This window comes from Vanessa atalanta, chromosome 21, assembly GCF_905147765.1.
Source record: "Vanessa atalanta chromosome 21, ilVanAtal1.2, whole genome shotgun sequence".
Taxonomy (NCBI): Eukaryota; Metazoa; Arthropoda; class Insecta; order Lepidoptera; family Nymphalidae; genus Vanessa; species Vanessa atalanta.
Genome location: NC_061891.1, coordinates 8419582 through 8445004, shown reverse-complemented (window position 1 = coordinate 8445004; position 25423 = coordinate 8419582). Strand labels below are relative to the sequence as shown.

Here is a 25423-nt window from a genome sequence, read left to right as displayed (position 1 = left end):
GCGGTCGTTGACGTCAGGAGGTATACTTAAATGTTGACTTTATCCCTATTAATAACAAATTAAATTAGCTATCGTACGGAATAATAATTTATGCTTTTGAATAAAATTATTGTAAAGTCATATTGAACCGGTATGCATCGCGGGTATTATTTTCTTAATAGTACCTATTCTTAGCTAAGGATGGTTCAGGTACTCTTTATCACGTCGTAATAAAATGACACGTACAAACGCAAGTTAATTTACTATAAACGTGTTAATCTGTAAATATTCTAAAAAGAAATTACAAATTTATCAATATTTTTTCCAGTAACGTTGAATGTAAACTCCACTCAGAGTTAAAAAAAAATTACCTCAAACTATTGTTTTAAATAAAAAGAGTTTTTTTATAATTTTCTTTCTCAATAATGATGTTTATAAAATTTTTATTGAGAAAGAAAGGCAGCCGGTGATACGATTTAGAAAAAGTAAAAAAAAATAATCTTATTGGAAAACCTCTCCGTTCCGTTGACGATATGACCAATTTCATTCACGGTGACTATTCTCAAGGACGACTAGCCAAGTGCCAACTATGCAGGATTTATTACCGTGCAAAAGTGTGTGCACACACACACAAGTGTGTCCCGATTTCCTCTCGTAATTCAATGGGATGTCAGAACCAAAACTATCGGAAATATAAATCGCAAGACCTTCGCGTATATACAGTTAACTTATCAACTGCAGTGGTCATTCTAGGCAGGAAAATTACCCAACTGACTGAACGCAGGATCGGGTTCTACGACCTAATAAGTTAGCCACTAAACCAACGAACACTTACATTCGTACGTAAAATATTAGTGATTAATTCTCGTCTGCGGTGGTGCTTTCGTTTCAGGGGTTAGTCGGCACTCGTCAGGTGTTATGCATAAAAAAGTATCCTATGTCCAACCTCGTGGTACAAGCTTTTTATAAAGAGTAACCGAGTTATTTTCGCATTAATAATATAAGTATAGACACGTCATAAACTATTATCATAATTCTTAACATATGTATGAATACGTTAATAAAAAATTTAAACAAACATCTAACGTCAACCAAAGAGCTCCATAGGAGTACACAATAAACGCTTATATACACAGAATTGAAAGGATCTAAATGTTACATTTTATTTCCTTATATCTTTTAATTGTGGTCATTCGTGTCGCGTCTCATAATATAGTTACACTCATAAGCATGTCTGCTATCGTGACGGACAGACGTGGAATGTATTAAGGGAATCATGAAATGACATTCCTATACGTTAAGTGCTACTAATACCATGAACAGCGTTTGTTCTAATGTGAAATTAAAACACCATTAAAATGATACGTACGGTAAGTGTTGTTATATTAAAAATAATTTTATTCAATCTACCCAATAATAATTATTATAACCTATTAATAAAATGAAATAGGAATTAATTGTTTTTTTTTGTAATTAATTATTAAATATTGTTCTAAAATTAGTTAACGTTTAATATGATTAATTAAATTTAACGATAATTCTTTTCATTTAAATATATCCTAAGAATTAATTAATTAATTAACTTCTTAATAAATACAAAATAAATAAATGGAATGGTTATTTGGAATGATGTTGAAATTATACATTTTCGATTAATATAATTAAGAATTTCTCAGTAAGAATTAAAAGTCCATTTAAACTAATTACGGCTCTCATTGGTGTCCCAATTTCAATTTAAAAATAGTTATGTATAAGCATGATGACGATAATTTTTGTCAAACACAAGTCAAGCGTATTCGTAATTATTTGTTATCGTTCTAACATATATCGAATAATAACACGCGTTTATTAAAAAAAAAACGATATAATTAAAATTAAATATCTAATAAATGAAATTTTAAAATGTCTGACTTACATACAAATCAAACTAGTTAACATTAATCAACTTTGGACAGGTATTTCTCATAGAATGTGCATTAATTTATATATTTTTTTAATTTTATTTAAAAATGGAATTCGTTATGTTTGATGTTTGAAATGGAATCGGTTTTAGGCGTATGTTAAGTAGGAGCCATGGACAGTTGTTAAAGCTTTTTTTTTTTAATTCATCACCGAAAACTGATATTTAAGATGAAAGTTTGTACGGAAGTTCTTCATCTCATAAATTTAAAAATATGGTAATGGGTGTTTTGACGACTTTTTCTGAATACCTGCTATTAAAGTGTTTCTGGATATTCATCACCCAGGGGATGTAATTGGGGAAGAAAGTTTGTAAAAAAGTTCGCCTTTTTACAATGCTTGAACAATAGGAATCGGTGTTTAAACTTTTGTTTATAAATAAACAACTAACATAACATTATTTTCGGATGGTATGTCCCATCGAATAGGTACACTAGTTTAAATTTGAAAATAATTACAAAAACGACAACCGTCACGACTTCCGTGGTTGAATAGTGTGTACACCGGTTTTCATGGGTACGCCACTCCGAGGTCCCGGGCTCGATTCCCGGTCGAGTCGATGTAGAAAAATTTCATTAGTTTTCTATGTTGTCTTGGGTCCGGGTTTTCGTGGTACCGTCTTTACTTATGATTTTCCATAACACAAGCGCTTTAGCTACTTACATTGGGATCAGAGTAATGTATGTGATGTTGTCCAATATTTATTTATTTATTTAAAAACAGTCACGATCAATGCCTTTAAATTATGTCACAGACAATAAAATATAGTATACTCACTTTAATAATTCATTAAATACATAAATTTATTTTGAATATAGTATATGAAGTGGAACTTTTTGAAGGCGCTTTGAGCAATTTTTTGTTGATGTTATGGGTTAGTGTCAATGACACACTAAGTTAGACTGTAGTTGTGAGTATGACGTATACGTTCAAAATGATTATGAGGCTCTAAGATTATAAAACAAAACTCAAATGGAGCGTACGAAACGTTAAAATGAAGCAACGAAAGCGAATACAAAATCAAAATCCCGGTAGTATTTAGTAAATGATAGCGCTTTTAACAGATTTACCTACATTGTACAATATTAAATAAATATTGGCTTTCATTTTGTATTCGCTTTTATCATCTTAATGCCTTCCATCTGCCTTTTGTTCTATAATCTGAGATAAAGGTATAATGAAATAATTCTTATATCCTATAATAATAATAATATTTGAAATATTAATCATGTGGATCTCAACCGATGATTACGAGTTCAAATCCAGGCAAGCAAGCACTGAATTTTCACGTGCTTAATTTGTGTTTATAATTCATCTCGTGCTCGTCGGTGAAGGAAAACATCGTGAGGAAACCTGCATGTGTCTAATTTCAACTAAATTCTGCCACATGTATAACCACCAACCCGCATTGGAGCAGCGTGGTGGAATATGCTCCAAACCTTCTCCTCAAACGGAGAGGAGGCCTTAGCCCAACAGTGGGAAATTTACAAGCTGTTAATGTATTTAAAAAAACACGCTGTTACATTGTGACATTATTTCATCAGCTTAAGATTGCACTTCTATCGTTAGTTCGCTTGGCTGGATATGTTTTCATTTTAATAATACATACATATATACTTAAGTGTTCCGCTTAACCACATCACAGAACACGTCCCAATATACTTATTAAAAATAAAATTGATAAATAAACGCGTCATTACCTAGTTAGTATCAATTCGTGAATTTTGTACGTTTCTAAAATTTATATAAACATTTTGTTTCAGATAACTTTGATGATATTCGCCGTTTTTCTATTCGACATCGTGAGTTCGGCGATATTACCAACGATCTCTGACAATATGGCGTCGGATGAGAGATCAAATATGACAGATGACTATAAGAAATACAGCTATATTATAACGACATATCTATAGTGCCTACTTCCCTATATATTACTAAATATACATATTTATAATCTTTTGTACAAAATGTATATAATAGACGTATCTTGTTCATAGATATATTAAGGTTTAAGTAAATACATATACGACTGTTTATTGATAAAAATAAATACTTTTTATTTGAAATAGTGTTCTATATATACCCTACATAATATTTATAAATACATTATACGTACAGTCAGCTTCAAAAATATGTGTAACCACACAGAGACGTGATCGTTGTTATTGTGATCGTCTGTACTTAAATATTAACAAACAATAACTAAATCACAAAGTAATCGTTGATCTTAAGCGAAGTTTTATTTAAATATCTCAGTATCGAGTAATATTTAGATGTCTCGTATATTATATATATAACATACTAGATACACCCGCAGCTTCACTCGTATCTTATTAATTATTATTTATTATATAATATGTAATTTAAAAAATTATTATATTTCTTATTTTTAATGATTATGCTTATGTTTAATTCATATTTTCAATAATTACATTGTGTAATATGATAATTTTTTTTTTTTTTTTTTTTTTTTTTTTTATAAGGTGGCAAACGAGCAGGAGGCTCACCTGATGGAAAGTGACTACCTCCGCCCATGGACATCTGCAACACCGGGGGGCTTGCAGGTGCGTTGCCGGCCTTTCAGGAAAGAGTACGCTCTTTTCTTGAAGGTTCCCAAGTCGTATCGGTTCGGAAAAACCGCCGGCGAAAGCTGGTTCCACAGAGTGGTTGTGCGAGGCAGAAAATGTCTTAAAAATCGCGCTGTTGTGGATTTTCGGACATCTAGGTGGTGCGGGTGATATTTGGAATTTTGACGAGATGTCCGAAGGTGAAATTCAGCAGCCGGGATTAATTCGAACAATTCCTCGGAACATTCCCCGTGATAAATTCTGTAGAAGATGCAGAGCGATCCAACATCTCTACGCAAAGCCAAAGGATCAAGCAGATCGGAAAGGGCTTGATCGTCGATAATTCGAGCCGCTCTACGTTGGATACGGTCAAATGGAAGGAGCTGGTACTGGGGAGCACCCGCCCAGAGGTGAGAGCAGTATTCCATGTGAGGCCGAATTTGCGCCTTGTATAGTCTTAGACGATGGGCCGACGTGAAATACTGTCTTGCCTTGCTGAGCACACCAAGCTTTTTTGATGCCAATTTGGCTTTGCCTTCCAATTGACCGCGGAACTGAACGAGACTCGAAATATCAACGCCAAGTATTCCGATACTAGCTGTAGCGGCTAACGGAATGTTCTCGAATCGTGGAGATACGACAAATGGTGTTTTTTTAGCAGTTAACGCGCAAACTTGCGTCTTTTTGGGGTTGAAGTGAACTAGGTTTAGCCGACCCCAGTTCGAGACTTTGTTTAACGAAGACTCGATTTCAGATACAAGTTTGTTCCGGTTTTCTTCGACGTTTTCCCGAGAAATATTAGCACGGCCGGTGTATGAGGTGTCTACGGTGCTGTCGTCTGCATAGCAATGAATGTTACTGATTTGCAACAAGTCATTGATATGCAGAAGAAACAGAGTGGGTGATAGAACGCAGCCTTGTGGAACACCAGCATTGACGAATTTTAAGTCAGAGCATGCACCGTCGACAACGACCTTGATGCTCCGATCTGCCAAAAAACTGGTAATCCAATTGCATAATTTTCCGGGAAGCCCATAGGAAGGAAGCTTCGAAAGAAGCGCTTTGTGCCACACGCGATCGAAGGCCTTCGCTATGTCCAGACTGGCTGCTAATGCCTCCCCTTTGCTCTCAACTGCTTCCGCCCATCTATGAGTAAGGTAAACTAGAAGATCACCGGCTGAGCGACCCCGACGGAAACCGTACTGGCGGTCGCTAATCAGCTGGTACTCCTCTAGGTACCGCAGGAGCTGGCAGTTTATAATGGACTCCATTACCTTGGAGAACAAGGAGGTGATGGCTATAGGCCTATAATTGGACGGGTCTGAGCGGTTGCCCTTTTTAGGGATCGGATGCACCAAAGCAGTCTTCCAGGAGTTCGGGACGACGCCGAATGCATAGGATTGCCGGAAAAGACGCGTTAAGACCGGCGCCAACTCGGGAGCACAAGTCCGTAGCACGATTGGAGGGATGCCATCGGGTCCACTCGACTTATGAATATCCAAGGAAAGAAGTGCTTTACGAACTGCACTTTGCCGGAATTTAACCTCCGGCATCGTGGTATCACACCGCGGGATTGTTGGTGGTGACTTTCCTCGGTCATCCAGAGTCGAGTTCGCTGCGAAGAGAGAGCCTAAAAGATCAGCCTTCTCCTTCGCTGTATGGGCCAATGACTCACCGTCCTTGTGCAGAGATGGTAAGGAAGGCTGACAGAAATTCCCTAAGACAGCCTTGGCGAGAGACCAGAACGCACGTGTTCCTGAAGGGAGGCGCACCAGTCTCTCGCCAATTCTGCCAATGTACTCCGTCTTCGCCTTAGCAATCACGTTTTTGAAGGACCTAGAGGCAGAGTTATATTCCTTTCTGATTGCGCTGGTATTTACATCACGAGACGCTGATGCGTTAGCCCAGTCTTGGTAGCGTTCCCATTTAAATGGGACATGATAATGCATGGTGAGACTACCTGTAATAGTAGAACTTTTGCCTTGATCATTTTCAAATGTAATTTTTTATTTTGGATGTGTTATTGTATCTATTGTTGAGTGTCCTAATGAAAATAAAATAAAATATATTTTTAATCGATAGATTTAATATAAAAGTTAAGAAGATGACATAGAATATTTTAGGAAGTTGTATATCGTTGAATAAGTGTAATCGCACGAGTAATACTCACCCTACTTGCTTTAACATTAGCAGATGGGTTGATAGACATCAAAATAAAGATAAATGTAATATTGTGTCAAAGTATATGTACGTCTTCTGGCTGACTGTACATAATTAAACATCGCAGAGAAATATTTTATAAGACTTTCACGTAATATAATGAAGTCGCTATGTGATTTCATTTTCTGTCGTCGATTAAATAAAATCTCTTTATATATTTTTTATGGTATCGGTAGGCGGACGAGCAAATGGGCTAACTAATGGTAAGTGGTCACCACCGCCCATAGACAATGGCGCTGTAAGAAATATTAACCACTCCTTACATCACCAATGCGCCACCAACCTTGGGAACTAAGATGTTATACCCTTGTGCCTGTAGTTACAATGGCTCACTCACTCTTCAAACCGGAACACAACAATACTGAGTACTGTTGTAATGCGGTAGAATATCTGATGAGTGGGTGGTACCTACCCATACGGGCTTGCACCAAGTAAATAAATATAATATTATTTCTTTAATATAAACAGGCGATATTTGTTATAAATTCTTTCTCAACCGCGGCTCTAAAAATTTATTTTTTATTATTGTTTTTGTTTAACATGTGTTTATAATTTCACGCAAGGCGATACAGGAAAATATCGAATCATACACATATCGAATTATATTCTTACATTATTTAAACACAATCCAAAATTGCATGTTTTATTTTAAAATATATTCATAATTTCTTTTTAATGTATATTAATAATATAATTGCGACAGTAACTCTGTCTGTCGCTTGCACAGCTAATCCATATAACCGAATTTGCTGTAATTTCATATGAAGGAAGCTTGAACCCTAAGAAAGTAAATAGACTAAATTTAATACCGAATAACATGCAGGCGAAGCCGCGGCCGAAAACTTATTAAAAATATAAGAGGAACTAGTAAAATAAAACAAGTGGACAAACTGTTCATATGAAAAATAAATGTATTTATGCATATTATAAAGAAATTAATCAAACGCATGTAAACAGAAATGATTAAAAAACCATTATTGTTCACCGTCTGCAATCTAGCTTTAAAATTATGAAATAATGACGTTTAGTTATGTATTTGACTCATTCCCAGCTGAATGAATGAATGGCAACACATTAATAGCGAAATTATAATTGTACAGAACTAGCTACTCGTCCCTACTTTGCACGGCTTAAATAATAAAAAAATAAAGACACGTTAATTTTGTAATGTTTGCAACTTTGTTGGTTGGTATTGGATTAGACGGCACACACAATTAAAGCTCATAAGTTTTATCTCTGCTAATTAACCCAAAATCGTAATGAACTATACAGCTAAATCTTTCTAGTGAATCACTCGGGGAGTCGGTGAAAATCCGTGCGGCAGTTTTAGAGTTTCTCGCGTTCAGACAGACAGACGGCGGGGAGAGAACTTTGTTTTATAATATATAGTGATTATCGGAATTCCATAACGATCACTAATTATACAACTGTATAAAAAGAACTGTTCATTGTGTTTTTTATTTAATACGTCACAAATTAAAAAAAAAAAACAAATGCAATTTATATCAACGGCTTCGAGAGTTGCAATAAAAAATGTCCTTCCTGACGGTAAGTGTTGATTTATTTCTGTGTATTATTAGCGTTTTTTGATTTTAACGTTCTAAAAGTTAAAAATATCATGCTTTTTGTCTAAATGTATCTTACTAGTTGTCGCCTGTGACTTCGTTCCTGTTAAAGTAACCTATTTCCTTCCTTGAATGAACTTCAAGCTTGTTTTATATCTAATTTAATGAAATTCGATTCAGTGGTTTGGCAGACATACATGTGCATTTATAATATTAGTATAGATTACGTTGAACGAAATTAATTATTGTATTGTTTAATTTTTTTTGTATTCCTTTGCATCGTATTGTCTCACCTACTTATCCGAAATATTGTGCATTTTTTACCTAAAAAACCCACAAGCTCTCATGTGATATACATAGTCTCATATCAATCATCAAACTACCGCAATATCAGAATCTAAAACAGAAATGATAAAATGCCGAAAGATCCAAAAAATAACGAAGTCGATATTAAAATTCCAATTTACGGCAACAAAAATTACATTAATAATTTTGTAATATCTCTAATAATCATACATTAATAAATGAGGTGACATTTCTTTAATGCCTTACTTAAAAAAAAACTACAAAACCAATTTACATAAAACATACCGGAAGTTGAATTCGCGGAGAAGTATTTAGTAAATATAATTGTTGTAAGAAGCTGCGCTTCGCTGTTGTAACCTACTTTGAATTAAGACAATTGACGTGAAAAGTGACTATGAGAAGTGAAATTCCTGTTTTTTAATTATTATACTAATATATAATTATTTTCTTACAGATTATCATTCTACTATCTATCGGAGTGAACTTTGGTAATTCCTTGAGCACCGTTAATACAAATTTCAATCTAAATACCGGATATATAAAAGATAATCGAAAAGATACACACTCGGTTGCAATACACGCAGAACGCAATACTAGTGACGCAATGACTACGCCACGTAATTTACTCGATACTTTAATGAGCACGGTTGCTCATTTGACGCAAATAATAACGCACAAGATGTCTAAACAAAGCTGGAATGTACTGTCGACGATTTTTTTGTTGATAATATCGATAGTTTTTGGACCACATATTAATATACTGTGGCCGATTTTCGCAAATGTAGCTGTAGTGTTTCTGAAGTAAGTATAATCTTCATATTACATTCTATCCATCTGACAAATAGTGATCACCATTTCCCACCTTACTGATCGTAGTCAGCTGCGTAGCTATAGTAGGGCCAGGTGGTGCAGTGTACCAGGGCCCCTGAGCTCTGGGGGCCCTCCAACCTTTGACCTAAAGAGCTTTGAATAGAGATGAAGTATGGATTTAATTTACTAACGATATGTTCAACTCACTGTATCCTGTATCCTATTCTTATTACTATCTATAATTTTGAATGCCAATATACGTTAAAGAGGGGGCGAGGGCCCGATTCTTTTTCTATGCACCGGGGCCCTTACCCACCTAGCTACGCCACTGATCGAAGTTATTTTTTTTTTTAATAATTTGGTTTAAATTTAAATTGTATATTTATAAAAACATTAATGTTAACGCATTTTCTCTGGTCACTACGTAACACGTATCAATAATTGTCACTAAGTTATTATTTTTATCTTAAATTTACTTTACTTGAAGTTAATTGTGTAAACTTTACTGATCTATTGGTGTTTAAATAAGTAAATGAATTCCACCACGGTATGTAGTGTGCATAACCAATGCCGTTCATCGAAGGTAAGTTATAAAGGTTGTTATATAAGATAGAAAAGAAGAAGAAAGTATATGAACAGCTTTCTGCCTCGTTGGACTAGACGAGCTTATGAGTTTATTATAAGTTCCCGGGCTCGATTCCAAGTCCTGCTTCAAAATATTATTGTGTGTGTTAGCCAGTGTTAGAGTAAACCGGGTGTTCAAATTTTACTGATTTATAAATATAGATATAAATGGTATTCTTCAGTAAACATCAGTTAAATTGTAACGGCTGGGTAATTCTACTATTGTGTAACGATTATAACACGTCCCCAATTTTATTTCGATTTTTTCTTATATATTGTGGCGGATGGGCAACTGGGCCACCTGATGGTAAGTAGTCACCACTGCCCATAGACATTGGTGCTGTAAGAAAAGACCTTGGGAACTAAAATGTTATGTCCCTTGTGCCTGTAGTTACATTGGTCAAACCGGAACACAACAATTCAAAGTATATATTGCTGTTTTCGGCAGAATATCTGGTGTATGATACCTACCCCTACACAAAGCCCTATCGCCAAGTAAAATAGAAACGGCTGAACGAAAACGTTTACGTTTCGATTCGATGGCGATGACAATGACAATTTATTATTGGTCTTAGTAAACTGGTTAGTCTCTAGTAGTCTCTTCTTAAATCAGAAAATATCCCATTAGACAATGAGAATGAGGCAACAATAATTTCGATCAGGAGAACATTATCGAATCGTCGAATTCGAAGAAAGCATAAAATAAAGTAAAGTAAAGTACATTTAAGTAAAATCTTGATACACAAAGCCCTTTCTTAAGTGTTTGTAATTATAACACTCATTGCGTAGAATAAGGATAAGTAAACAAAGTAACATATGAAACGAAATATTTACATACAATAAATGGCACAATATTGTCTGCGTTTTATCAATGTATTGCTTATAATGACTTTATTATATATGACTCAATCGTTACGTTTAATTTATATGATAAATACAATGTCACAGAAGAGCCGATGGTTCACGTGATTTCAAACCAAACACGTACAGAAATTTTATAAGCATAATTTGAGTGTATTTCATCGGGGTTATTCTGTAACAAGAAACTCGAATCTCATCGTAAAAAACGAGCGTAAAATTTCAAAATGTCATATGTGACATTAACTTAAATCATTATATTTATAGTATCAAAATGGCTTATCACTGTAACATCAACGGGCCAAGTTGCGACATTATCTCACGCACACCTATTGTGGCTATAATATATGGCCTGTACTATGGCAAATTTAAGCCTTCAACAATAATAATACTAATTGCAACCCAAACGGAAGGACGATTCATAAACGTATTCAACTAATTTTTATTTGCTAATTATTTAGCAAGATATTCAGATGTTATTGTGAATAATTCTGATAAAATGTACTACAAAAAAATATTTTCGGATTTGTAATTGTTGTGTTGTTGTTGCTTTGTTCAATCCCGACATTCGAAGACGTATCCCGGATCCGATCATTCATCACATATTTTATCAATGTTTCGATAATATATTAATAAAGCAGTTTCATTTTATATTTAAAACTAATCAGCAATATTTTTTTATTATAGATTACTGACATCGTGACTTCTCGGTGAATTCCATAAGCGAAGATACTCCAGTTGAAGCTTACAAATACATTGTCGTATAATCTACTTTTATAAATATATAAATTAAAACATTTAACAGTTTATCTTCCCTTACTTTATTGAAATTCCACAGTCACATTGTTAAACTGAACAAAACAGGCTTAGATCTATAGGTGGAAAAATCCTAGATCTAAACGCATCTATCATCTGCCCTTCTCCTAGTCGAAGGCATCGGTTCCTTGAAGCGCTGCATAGATCTCCAACAAGCCTTCGCTGCCGAGCTATAGGTATCCATGTATTCCGTCCTGCCGGGGAACTCTGTGAACCATCGCTGGACAGACTTAGGGGACACGCCAGTATGAACGACTCCTGGAGGATTGATGGTGGGACGAACTGTCGGTGGCTGGTCCGAGAAGTGAGTAGGATCCTTGTAGCAACGTAATAGACCTAGTTTATGACTTTCTACCGGTATTGGAGCATTTGATTGCGCAGCCGCCATTATTTTACGATAATCCATTACTGGGAATGCTGTAAATAATGGTTATATTAAGATTTGGTGTGTCGGTTATAAGCTGACCTAAGCTGAAATGATCTAGAGGTAAATTTTAGCTAATGTTTGTGGATTGAAGCTTACGCTAATACCATTAAATCTAGATATATTTATAATATCGTGTTGAGCCCGAGAGAAAACATCCTAAGGATACCTGCGTGTGCTGGATGAAGTTTTACCACATGTGTGCCCACTATGGAGCAGCTTGATCAAATGAATGAATGTCCTTTTCAGGATTGGAATACTCAGATCAGCACAAGGGTAACAACAACCAGATACAAACTTGCAACATATAATATAAAATACAATTTTAAAACGGTAACTACTATTTTAAAACGGTAATCATACTTTCCCGTTTCTATTCAATACAAATTATTACAAAAATATACTTCATTGTCAGCTGAATCGTAATAGGGATAATTCTACTAATTCTTTACAGTTCCAACTTATACCGCAAATATCTTCAGTAGTTTTGAAAAACGGTTAAGTGGCAACGACAATTTATTAGCAGAATTGACCCCCAGGTTTATATCGAGTCGGCCGTAGATGCGAACGCAAAGAAACAATAACATCCTACAAACAAAAAAGAGCAAATGCATTCCGCAGTGTAATTGTCTTACACATTCGCTATCTCAACTGCATTTATTTTTAGATCGTTTTCAATTTGAACGCGACTGTGATTGCTGGTTGCGAGGCAATTAGCCTGAGAGGCGAAGCAAGAAAGAGTGAACGTATATTTAAACTTACATCTCTTTTTATACGTGGCTTGATACATAGTTATCATCTTGCTATCGAGATCGTCACACGGATGATCCAGTATGTCATTAGTTACGTCTACCATCTAAAATGAAAGTTTAAATACATATAATTAAAAGTTAAGTGCAGAAACACATGTGTAACAATATGGTCCATGATATATGTATGCCCGTTTGTTGATTCTACTTTATGAATATTAGTTTTCACCCCCGGTTTCGCTCGCATTTTAGGGGTTGATCGTCAAACTTGCTTCAAGCCAAATTTCATGAAATTCGGTTTGGTGGTTTGACCATGAAAACCCTCTGAGTCAGTCAAACAGTGTATATTAATCTCAAACAGATTATTTTTTTTCTAATTTCTTTACAGACAGAATATTATTTATGTGTTTTTTTATATCGAATCGTGTTTCAAGTGTGAACGTTTTATTGCTAGGCAGTATCAGAAACTGAATTTTTGGATTGTAAATTCTTGTCGAGAAGTTTGCATTGAACTCTACTACAACGCGACGGGTTCTTCATTGACTCGTTTGTGTTAGTCTCCGTGGAATTATGGATATCTCAGATAGTCTGGATGGTATTTGGCCAGTTAAACTATAATCTGATAATCTCATCAGAATCACGAACAGATAATTATATAACATATAAGTAAAGATGATTTAGATTCCCGATAACCGACGCGGCAGCGATCAGACATGAGAGTTATCAGTCGATGGACTAATGGCTTTACGTACTTTCCGAACGTCGGAAGTGTTAAGACTGTCAATTAAGTTTTTTTTGATAGAATAATCATAAATTCTATACAATAACTTTCAATTGGGTTGACGTGAAAATTCAACGAATGTTATCGACCTAAAAAAAAAAAAATTACAGGAAGCCAATTTGTGCAACTGTACAAGTTCGTATATATATGTTGGTATTTAAATTGGAACTTTAACAACTTATATAAAACTAGGAATTATCGTCGAATCACCTGTTTCCTCAGCTGTTCATAATCTTGACACAGCTTCTGTTCTTTATCTAGCAGCTGTTTGTATTGCTCAACCCGGGGTGAATACGAATGCGCGTCACAGTGGCAGTACGGGGCGACTGGAGCTGGCCGAATAGTTTGTGCTGCATCAGGGACTGGTGGCTGGCATGGTCTTTAAAATATTTTTAATTAAAAATGTAATATAACATTAATTATTTATTACATCGAACTTAATTTGTTTTATTTTATTAAATAGTTTTTACCTCTTAAAGAGGTTATAAAGAGGTTTAACCATCGGTGTCGATACTTGAATCGTAATAAAAACGTGAGTGAGTGTAATATAACCGTTTTTTAACTTAACTATGCACTAGCCATTGGTAATTATCAGGGTGTTTCTTGTGAGGTAAAGAATTATGAGCGAAAAGTATCGTGTCATACTTTTTCCATCGGTATCTCATTTCCATAGGTAAAATATGGTGAAATATTTAAAACTTAATCAACAAAGTATACATACTTTCCCACAATTGGTTTTGGAAATGGCCAATGATAATCATTATTCGTTGTTGTATTAAAATCCATTGTCGTTTATTTAATCTGGAACAAAGTATATATTAAGAGTATTTCAATCATATTTTTTATTAATACGTAAAAGTATTAAAAAGGTCAAATGAATATTATGAATGACGTATAGGTAGGTACCTTAGCTTATAACGTTAATATTTTTTAAGTTTAAAATAATTAATTTTGCTAATTGACACCCTACATAATTTAAAACAGCTTTAGAAACCAAAAATTTGACCTGTAATATAATTTCTTCAAAGAGGGAAGATAAAAACATTTTGATGTTTTCTTTTTTTTTTTCTTTACTTTACATTGAGGTTGAATACGGAACAAGTAATGTAAAACAAATTTACATAAAGGATGAGATGAGATAATAAATATAAAACCTTGAACAAATAATTATTAATATATAACAATTAAATTAATGACTAATCTATTTGCAATTTTACATCACGTTTTGGACGGAAATTTGAAACAATGTTTGAGATTTTTAAATTTATTATTTCAGTGATCTATGCCCTCTTTCATTATTGTTTGTTTAAATGAAAATAAAGTAATTTTGTCCTAAAAAAAATGTGTCTAATAACAGTTTTTATATTATTATATATTTAAGGACGGTGTTCCGCTTGAAGCCTAATCTGATAACAAGCACACTACAACATTAACTGCCTAACATATAGTTTTGTTTATGATGTTATTACAAAGAAAAACTTAATATTCACAGAAAAGCTTTGATGAACAGGGACCGTAATAACACTCAATATTTTTTTATTAAATAATAAACGCTTGTAAGTGGCAATATATTTGTTTTATTATTCCTGGCAGCACTTATGTTTTTCTGTCAGCAGTCATCAAATCAGCTGTGTATCACACACTGGGAACATGTAACATAACAAATGTGCGTATTTAAAATTTCGATGTGAAAATGTCCACTGAGACAATTTTTAAAAAAACAACTCAATGTTTATGATAACTTCGTTGTGGAAGAAACATGGCGCGCCGGAGGAGCAGCGGTATCACGAGCCTGGGATTTAACCAGGATCAAGGTTTGTTACTTACTTCCTAGTTCGTCAACCTGAGTTCTTTGTTCTCGTTGGCTGGTATTATTCATGATGTGGATGATCTAAGCGTCCCTACGGCGCGTTATTCGACTCGAGAGGGATAGCTTTGACGCGATATTACTCGTAATATGTGACAATTGCGTTTCGTGGTGCCCAGTTGCCACGCTCAGCGCGTTCGTCATAACTCCACGTGTTGTTTATATTTATAGTTGTGCACCCACGCAGTTCGCATTTCACCAATACACACTATTGTTTGGCCTTTTGATTCGTTAGCCTTTGTGGTTACTAAATGCTAGTTCATAATTTTGCACCATAATAAAAATATTGTTATAGTTGGCATTTTATTATTCTTAACAGTAACTTTATGACTCATCAATTAACAGATCTAAACCCATTGAGTTCATCCACATTAATACAGTTAGTAAAACAGTATACATTGCCTTTCTCTTCATTAAATTTAAACTCAATATGAGTAATACAATATTAAATACAATTCAATAGTACATATGTACTCAAATTTGAGTGTGACAGTGTTATAAGCTAACTTAATGCCTTTGTTTTCTCTGACTAATAAGTTTGAATTTAGAACATTGTATTGCCAGTCTGATTATTTATATCATTGATTATCAGGCTGCTTCACATGCTGCCTAACATCTGGTCTGCGGGTCTATAATGTGGATCCTCTTGTGGAGAAGGCGCATTACAGTAAGTTAACAAATACAGAAAAACTTACACACATACATTATAAACATTGATTTATTTATAAGATATTTTGTACAATGTTCTGTCTGAGTATCCTTGTTATTTTTATTTAATTTTTGTATGTTTTTTACTTTGAAAATTATTTAGCGTTAATACAATTGTAAAAGGGGAAATTCTAAGTTTCTTGCTATGGGATTTATCAGCAGAATCTACATTTTGAACCGGTAGTGGCTTTATGATTGATACAATTCTGTAAAATGAGGATTCAAAATTCTCTAAAATAAAGTATATTCTGATTTTGATATGTTTAATTATGTATCCATGATGTGTTTACTTATAATCAATCAGTACATTAAGCTATCTTAATGAACAAAGTTTTTTTGTTATGTTCAGTGTAAGTTATTGTTAGTAAACCGAATAAATAAAATAAGCAACATTTTTTTATTAAAAGCCTATTTATCCATTAACTTATATTAGGTTTACATGGCTACACCACCCTGGGTTCGATTCCCAGCCGAGTCGGTGTAGAAAAAGTTCATTAGTTTTCTATGCTGTCTTGTGTCTGGGTGTTTGTGGTACCGTCGTTACTTCTGATTTTCCATAACACAAGTGATTTAGCTACTTACATTGGGATCAGAGTAATGTATGTGATGTTGTCTAATATTTATTCATTTATTATTAATGCTAAATCTATTGTTACACTTTTGACCACCTAAGTTATATCACTTGATCAACATATACTTGCTTAATAACTAAGTTGTTATATGTATGACACTGGTATTAGTTTTATAACTATTACTATAGTTAAAATAAATGAAAGAAAGTGATTATGTGGTGTGACAGTCGTTAATGTAATTAATTTTATATCATAGTGTGATCACAGATTAAAAAGCTTTTATTCAATATCAAATTCGATTTTGGTTTTGGTGAAAATATTAACTAGTACATACAACTCTGTCCCATTACATATATGCTATGATAGATTCTGTTTAAAAAGATAGTCTTAATATTGACAACAGTTATTTTTTATTCTTACAATACAATACAATTTTTATGTCATAATGAATTATTCTCAAATCCAAATCTTAAATATTATATATGTGTCTGAAATATAAATCTAATTTGAAATATCTTATGTTTCTAATTGAAAGAGTTCTAAACAAATACAGTATATAATTCATTAATATTCTACATCGTGACTGGCAATAAATAATTCATTTATTGGAAAAAATTCTGATTTATACTTTTTTTTTGTCATAAAATAATAAATATTTATTATATGTAAATACTTTATTTGAAGTTTATAGATTATTAAGAACAATAATTTTGTACCTTTGTCATGAACTAAAAGAAATAAACGATTTTGCTTTTCATCATAAATTGTTATCATCATTGAATATTTTGTTCACAAACAATACTAATTGAAATGTTTTATATGCTTAATGTTGCGTTGTTTTATTTCTGTTCCAAAGATAAAATTTTAGTTCCCAAGGTTGGTGGCGCATTAGTGATATGAGGAATCATTTCTTACAGTACCAACATCTATGGGCAATAATGACCACTTACCATCAGGTGGCCTATTTGAAAGTTCGTCTACAAATGTCATTAAAAATGTTCGTGTATACAATCCAAATCCATTTACTAAACCAAGTAACCTTTCGATCGGATTACGAAAGGAACAAAATAGTTTAGGTACACTCTAATTCGTACACACTATGTGATACATACATAGATACCGAGTTTTTTGGTAGAAAAAACATCCCGTACCGGTGGTAGAATCAAATTTCTTTGTTCAATATTAGAAGTATTACAATTATTAACCGTCAAATTAAACACATACAATGACATACAAATAAATATATGTATAATCTTCATTGTGTTTAACTTTCAAGGCAAAGAAGAGCTTGGTGAAGTGTCACTGTGTGAAATGGTGTTCCGGACCAACTGGCTTCTTGTTGTGAGAGCGCGCCGGCCCTGTAGTCTCATGCTGTTGGATGATCAGCAACGCGCGTACAAAGCTGAAGTGCTGTTCAAATCACCCATAAGAGCTCTGCGGGCTAGGAAGGACAAGTTAGTACCTTTGATACATTGATTAATAAAACGAGGTGTGACGTTGCTTTATATTCTGTATTAAATAAAATGTATATTAAAATGAAATAAATTAACAACGTTTTAGGATAATTAATTGGAAATGTGTGAATTAAAACAATAACAAAAATTATATATAATTAGATTAGAACGAAAAAGAGAAGGAAAGATCGCCTGAAGCCGGCATAAACGAGAGTAAGTCGCGTAATAGAACTTTGTTCCAAAAAAATTAATGATATTATTGTGATTTACATTTGACCATTGTACTTATAATATATAAGTATCAGTTTCCGCGCGCGGCTTCTCCCGCAAGTAAAGTTGGGGAAAGTCAATTAGTAGGTGTCCTAATATGTCCTTATCTGTACCTATCCTGACGACATGTGTACAAAAATAGTACCTAGTTTTTAATTCAACGTTTAACTTGTTCTTGTGGCAAACAAGCCATGTTCACTGATTCACAATCCAAAAAAAGACATGTTGCATGATTAAATGACAAACTAGAACAAAAATGTTATATAATGTCCTTGGACTCGATCGCAGTGGATAATCTCTAAGAACAAGCGAACTGCGCAGGAGTGTTTTTGAGCGTATAGTGTACGAGTGAGAATAATATTGCTTGCTTTCTTACTCACTTACTTTTAATTATTCATTCTTTATTTAACTCCAATTAACGAAATATATACATAGGTATATAATAAATTAACGAATGTTTAACATTGCATCAGGTGCAATAGACGTCTCGTCTTAATCAACTATCTCTTCCAAAACCTTTTGGTAGAAGACCTCTTGTAAAAAGTAAAAATCTCGATTAAATCACTAAGTTCGATGTAATGGTCACCTAATACGAAAGAAAAAAAAATCAGTCGCTTTTACAAAAAAAAAAAAATATTTTATAATCTGTAAATCAATTAAAAAAACTGTGATGCACATAAAGTACGGTATGTGTAGTACTATATTTAAAATTTTCGTTTGAAAATGTGTATTGAGGTGGGATCAGCTCGAAGTCTTTTCCTAAAAAGAGGTCCTAGTACAGCAATAAGACCTACAAGAAAATCTAAAGTACCAAAAAGATTCTTTTGAGAAATTATGTATTCATTAAATCCAATTTTCCAAAAGTTCAATTTAATCGAAAATTTCTTCCTTATTAATATATATACGCATTTCTTCATCCATAAGTGTAAATTAGTGACGTGTATACGGTCGCACGTGTTTTAATTTTTATCATTAAACACTATTCAAATTATTGATAGCGTACTTTGTTTGACTTTGTAATTGTGTGTCATTTCTGTTAATACGTAGTTAAACGATTTCGTTACTTGTAAACAGCGATTTGCGTTCGTTTATAAAATGTTCAAGGAATAATGACGAACGAATATATTTGCGTAAATTAAATTAATATGTAAACATGGAATGTTGCCGAATTTCAAATAACAAACTATCTGTGTTTGTAATGCTGAGTGTACTTTTATTTTGTTTGCCGTGTTAGTCTAGTGTCTTATAAGGTTGTAGCTCTCGAGGTTCTCGATTTAAGCCCAAGTCGGGCTATTAAAAAGTTACTGAGTTGTTCTGTTGAAATATTCTCAAACTTCTGGTGTCTGGATTTTTTTTCTGGGTTATCACGTAAAATCGATGTTCCTGCGTTATTCTTTCCTGAATTATTTCCGAGCGTGTCAGATTTGATGTCAGATGAGGGCATAGATTTTTCGTTGCACACCCTCTTGTGCTACTACATATTATAGATATGTCTTGGCTAGTCTCTTTTGAGAATTGCTACACAGAAGTAAATCAGGAAGCCATTATCATATATGCGTAATGTTTTTAAAAACTTTTCAGAATGTTTGAACAAAGAAGAAATATTTAAAATTGCGTCACATGTTTACAATAATACTATATAAAATGTTCACTAAAACGAATAACATTTCGAAAAATAAATGGGACTATAGTTCTATTGACAAGCACGTATACTTAATCACCTAAAATAAGAGAGAGTTGGTAATTTAAATTAAAAATATACTAAGGGTGACATTATTTTAGCCAATCTAAGGAAGATTCGCCAACTGCGCAGAATGTACTAAAGGAGCGTAAACTATGCTAACTTCTAAACCTAGCGATAATCTCTGGACAGAAAAAAAAACACAATATATTGTTTCGGGGATTGAACCCAGAACCTCGGGATTTGTTGTAAACTTACCGCTAACCCAACGAAGCTGATAAATGATAACAAACATGTTTTCAATAATCCGATATTGTTGATATGTTTTGATCGTTTGAAGTTCTATGTTTTGTAGTAAAAGAATAATCAACGAAAACAATTTAAAGTACTAAAGATAGCAACTTCCTCTATACGTCACAGCCACACAGGCGGTTAATACATACTTCTCTTTGATTAGATAAAAAAACAACCTTAACCGACTGACCTGATATATTTTAAACTAATACGCAATTTAATGATTTAACTAAACAATTAATATGATTAAAAATTTAAACAACACAGGCATATAAGATTTTCGTACCTGATATACTCGGTGGTCTGGCTTTGTCCACCCAGTCTGGGTAGGTACTACCCACTCATCTCAGTTGTGTACACAGCACGAGATTGACTGTAAATACTTACTTGTAAAGTCAGCCTGATTGTTAGAAGGCTAACTTTCAGCCCTAGTGTGAACGTAGAGACAAACAGATTTTTCGTTCACTCGACTACTAAAATTCTCGCCCGTTTTGTAATTAATTATAATTAATAATTGAATTTATAATGTTTTATTACTATTAAAATTATAATAAATATCTGACTCAAAATTTCTTCGCTCTGAACCAACAATTTTCAAAGATTCTTGCACTAATCGTCCTTAGATGCTCAAGTGTTTTTTTTTATATGTAGTGTTATTTCCTTAATCTATTTAATTTAAAAATCAGCATGAGTAAGTAACCATGCATTTAACCTTTCTAATAATTAACATAACCCGTCGCAATTGTGTTTGACCCTATACCACTTAAAAGTAAATTTATGTAACATACCCATTATACTAATTCATCTATGATATATCTATTATTGTCTTAGTATTTATTTAACCAACTGGAATTGCCTACTTGGTCTAGTGGCTATTTGACTGCAGATCCCGAGGTTCTGAATTAAGTCACATGGTAGGATCAATAAAAAGTCACTAGATTTACTAAAGTTAGGAACTCTTTCCTTTGGATAGTGGGTAAGTGAAGTCTTAGGTTTTTTATCGGAAGTTTTTCTGGTTGTATCGCCGGATTATGAGTGATAGAAATATTCTACGCAGTTGTCGAGCCTCCGATGGCCACTTGGCCCGTATCCGTCGAGAGCACATCATCATCATCAAATAAACAATATTATAAAACGTAAACTTGCGCCATAAATACACAAGACAAAATAGACCTTCAGATGTTTTGCTATAAAAATAAATATGTATCAGTTATTTTCGGGAATGTTATTACTTTCTACAAAAGAATGTACCCAAATATAAAGGCAACGAAGTATCAAGGAAGATGTCGCTAGGAAAGCGACCCACATAGTACCTTGAATAACACACACATTCACATTTTTACCTGAATCATACTAATTTTCATTTTCAGGGTGGCTGTAGTACTCCCCTCCTCTATACAAGTCTTATCACTGCCGTCGTTAGCGCGAGTCGCATTGCTGAGGACGCCGGCCACTGCGCGACCATTGTGTGCGATCGCAACGGATCCGAACGCACTTCAATTGCTTGCTGCGCCCGCGCATCGGAAAGGCTCACTGCAGCTATTGGTTGGTATAACTGTAGATTTTTTTGAGATGTCTGATGTTAAACTAAGATTTATGACAAATTATCATTTTACAATAAAAAAACAAAGTATTTACCTATCTTACTGATCTCCGCACTTGTATAAATCCATATTAAATTAAGAGCTGGAATGGATACTAGGGTAATATAATAATAATAATAATAGTAGTTTATAGGACATTAGACGCCTTGCGACGTCATTACAATAGTTATCGTGTCTGACCCTAAAACTGTTAAATATCGTCTTCGATTTCATCTCACTTACCTTATTTATCGAGACATGCTCGACATTTTGAGGGTACATTACAATTACTATCGATAACGAGCAAACTGTATCACATCCATATTATTTTAATCTTTTCCAGGACGTATCCCGAGCAGTTAAAGGTGCAGCTTCAAGTTCCCCCGCCGTTGTTGGTTGTCATCAAACAGATTTAGTGTGTATTAGTCTATCAGCTAACGGGGCGAAGCTCGCGACGGCCTCGGAGAGGGGAACCATCATACGCTTATGGGATACCACGACAAAGCATATGCTCCACGAGTTGAGGCGAGGCTCCGATTACGCTGACGTGTATTGGTAATTTGTGTTAAATTTTCTTCTCAAATACTCTATTAGGTTTTATCTATAATATTTTATGTTATTTTTACATTTATATATATATTTTTTAAGAATACATATCATCCAGGGAGTGACGAAAAAAAGAACTTCAAATATTTTAAATTCGTTCTTCATTTAAATAGAAGGATAAATTAGTCTTCGATTATAAATACGTCTAAGACTGTCAAAGCTAAGAATGCGTCAAAAATTGACCACTAAGTACACGCACTAATTAAGTAGTGTGACCGTTTGGCATTCGTAACTGTCACGCAGCCCAAGTTTGGCTCGTTTGTATTAGTCCTTATGTAGTGCGGAACTCTATTTCACACACCTCCCAGTCTGAGACGCAGGTCACAGTGGTATTCGTTTGGTTCAGTATAAACTTCAACTGGTCGGGCTCGCTGGTGTGCTGCGTGTCGGACAAGGGCACGCTGCACGTGTGGCTCGCGCGCGGCTCGTACGCGCACGTGTGCGCCGCGCCCGCCGCGCCGCCGCTGCGCGCGCTCTGCGCCTTCAGCGACGACGCCAGCGCGGTCGGTGAGTGCCGCCACACGCCACCACACTCCATAACTCACTACTACACTCCATAACTCACTACCACTCCAACACGCGCCTAGTTGCTCTAGTGGCTAGAGATATAAGGCTGCAGATCCCGAGGTCTTGCGATTAGGTAGTTGGATTCCTCTGTGGAGAAATCGGTAACATCCCGGAGTCTAGTCGTTGAAAGTGTAAAGCCGTTGATCCCGCGCTTGAACTATTTCTGGTCGTATCGGGTTTGCCGTCCTATCGGATTATCAAAATGAATTGCACCTGTGTTCTTGCGGACATACTGGTGCACTTTAATATTTCCTGCGTAGAGTTGGCCGGTCTCCCTTGAGATTGGCCGCTTGGACCGGATTCGGTCAGAACAACAACATCATAATTGTCAATATGTTACCATACGCTACAATATCCTACCACAAATTCCATCATATTACTTCTAGCTACTTTTCGTTAACACAAACTATATCAATACTGTCTGATTAATCATAAATATCCTATTTGGAGAGTAAATACAACATGCCATTAGAATTTAATCATAGACAAACAGAATAAAAATTAAGCGACACACATCACACACATATTCTAGTCATATCCCTACTATGATCCCACATACGTAATTGCTATAAATAAATATTGACGACCTCCGTGGTCGAGTAGTGTGTACACCGGTTTTCATGGGTACGCCACTCCGAGGTCCCGGGTTCGATTCCCGGCCGAGTCGATGTAGAAAAAATTCATTAGTTTTCTATGTTGTCTTGGGTCTGGGTGTTTGTGGTACCGTCGTTACTTCTGATTTCCATAACACAAGTGCTTTAGCTACTTACATTGGGATCAGAGTAATGTATGTGATGTTATCCAATAATAAAAAAAAAAAAATTATAACTTTTTTGTAAAATATAAATATGTAATAATATTCTCCGTTTTGCAGTCGTTAGTGAAGACGGAACATTTCACAAGTTCACATTTTCTGCCGAAGGTAACTGCCATCGAAGCGATTTTGAATATTTCTTACAGGTACGTAATTAGTTCATCATATAAAATAACTTATGAATAATTATATGAGTAAATAGACTTTAAAAGCTGAGAATGCTTCGAAAAATCGTGGCCAACGATTGGTGAATACGTACACGCACACTAGTAAAGTAGTATGACGTTTGGTGAGTGTCAAGCAGCCTTGCAGAACTATCGATAGTTTGACTATCGATAGTTGACCTCGAAATGTATTCAGGATATCGATAGTATCGTTTTGATCAATACTATCGATACTATCGATAGCTCTCCGTGAGCGATACTATCGATGGAATCGCTAGCTCTCTTTAAGCAATACTATTGGTAGCAGCGACACTATTGATACTATCGATAGTATCGATAGTTTAGGTTAAAAGTAATGATTTTTGTAATACTAATAAATAGTATAACTAAATAGTATTGCTCATGCGTGACAATACTATCGATAGACTATTGATACTATCGCTAACACCTTAATGCAACACTATTGTCGAGTGTAGCTGTCACGCACACATAGATAATAATATTGACCCGTTTGTTTCGGTTCCTTTTTGTAGTGCGATACTCTACTAAGATTTATAAATAATAATGTAAGTACAATATATAAAAATCACTAATTTTATATATTTTTTCTTCTTACAGGTAGGCGATGATGACGAATTTTTGCATTAATTATGTTATCGCTAGATCAGACCAACAGACAATAAATCATATGAAAGTGATTAAAAGTGAATTACAAGTGATAAAACACAGTTATTTAATTTATAGGCCACTTCGGATCTACATAATTGTGTATTTTTTGGTACATTATAATTGGCTAATTATTTTAAGGTTAATATAAGTATTCAGCGCAAATGTGATATTGTTAATTTTGAAAAATTGCATACTAAGTAAAAAAAAAAAAAACAATTTAATATTGCGAAATAGTAATAAAACTATAAAATTACGGATTTCTTAAGACTGCGCTTAAATAAACTAAATAATATAACAGATACATCATTCTAAATTAGTACTTATATTACCCTTAAAACCCTATTGTTAAATTCGATCTTATGTCGTAATCCATAGACAATATAGAATGGTTATAATGAAGCCTCCAGACTTACTAGTTGACGTTATAAAGCAGGCTAATTTCTCTATTTCTATCATTAGTAATTTGAGGTTTGTAAGAAGACAAAGCATTGTGTAACTTTATAACCGCTGTGGAAT

The 25423-nt window shown here is 34.2% G+C and overlaps 2 protein-coding genes across 3 annotated transcripts; one reads left to right on the top strand and one right to left on the bottom strand.

Annotated features, from left to right (window-relative positions):
* Positions 1-11681: 11681 nt before the first annotated feature.
* On the bottom strand, positions 11682-15599 carry LOC125072373. Of its 2 annotated transcripts, none has more exons than XM_047682992.1 (5): positions 15486-15599; positions 14380-14459; positions 13869-14037; positions 12891-12984; positions 11682-12121 (listed from the first exon to the last, which is right to left on the bottom strand). In XM_047682992.1, exons 2-5 carry the CDS (start codon positions 14442-14444, stop codon positions 11784-11786), a joined length of 666 nt encoding a protein of 221 aa, XP_047538948.1. In that variant the 5' UTR covers positions 14445-14459; positions 15486-15599; the 3' UTR covers positions 11682-11783. The 2 variants fall into 2 exon arrangements, with proteins under 2 accessions (XP_047538948.1, XP_047538949.1); XM_047682993.1 differs by lacking the exon at positions 15486-15599 and adding an exon at positions 14565-14693.
* Positions 15277-25131, top strand: LOC125072372 (WD repeat domain phosphoinositide-interacting protein 4-like). Its single transcript, XM_047682991.1, has 8 exons — positions 15277-15472; positions 16118-16192; positions 18082-18259; positions 21875-22049; positions 22431-22642; positions 23040-23200; positions 24135-24220; positions 24857-25131. The coding sequence occupies exons 1-8, from the start codon at positions 15418-15420 to the stop codon at positions 24884-24886; spliced, it is 972 nt and encodes a 323-aa protein (XP_047538947.1). The 5' UTR covers positions 15277-15417; the 3' UTR covers positions 24887-25131.
* The last annotated feature ends 292 nt before the right edge of the window (positions 25132-25423 follow it).

Coding starts and splice junctions, on each gene's coding strand:
- LOC125072373 (XM_047682992.1), bottom strand. CDS start 14,444: ATGGATTTTAATACAACAACGAATAATGATTATCATTGGCCATTTCCA. Junction 14,038..14,379: donor CCAAAACCAATTGTGGGAAA/GTATGTATACTT, acceptor AATATTTTAAAG/ACCATGCCAGCCACCAGTCC. Junction 12,985..13,868: donor ATGAACAGCTGAGGAAACAG/GTGATTCGACGA, acceptor CTTTCATTTTAG/ATGGTAGACGTAACTAATGA.
- LOC125072372 (XM_047682991.1), top strand. CDS start 15,418: ATGGCGCGCCGGAGGAGCAGCGGTATCACGAGCCTGGGATTTAACCAG. Junction 16,193..18,081: donor TGTGGAGAAGGCGCATTACA/GTAAGTTAACAA, acceptor TTAACTTTCAAG/GCAAAGAAGAGCTTGGTGAA. Junction 23,201..24,134: donor CGACGACGCCAGCGCGGTCG/GTGAGTGCCGCC, acceptor TCCGTTTTGCAG/TCGTTAGTGAAGACGGAACA.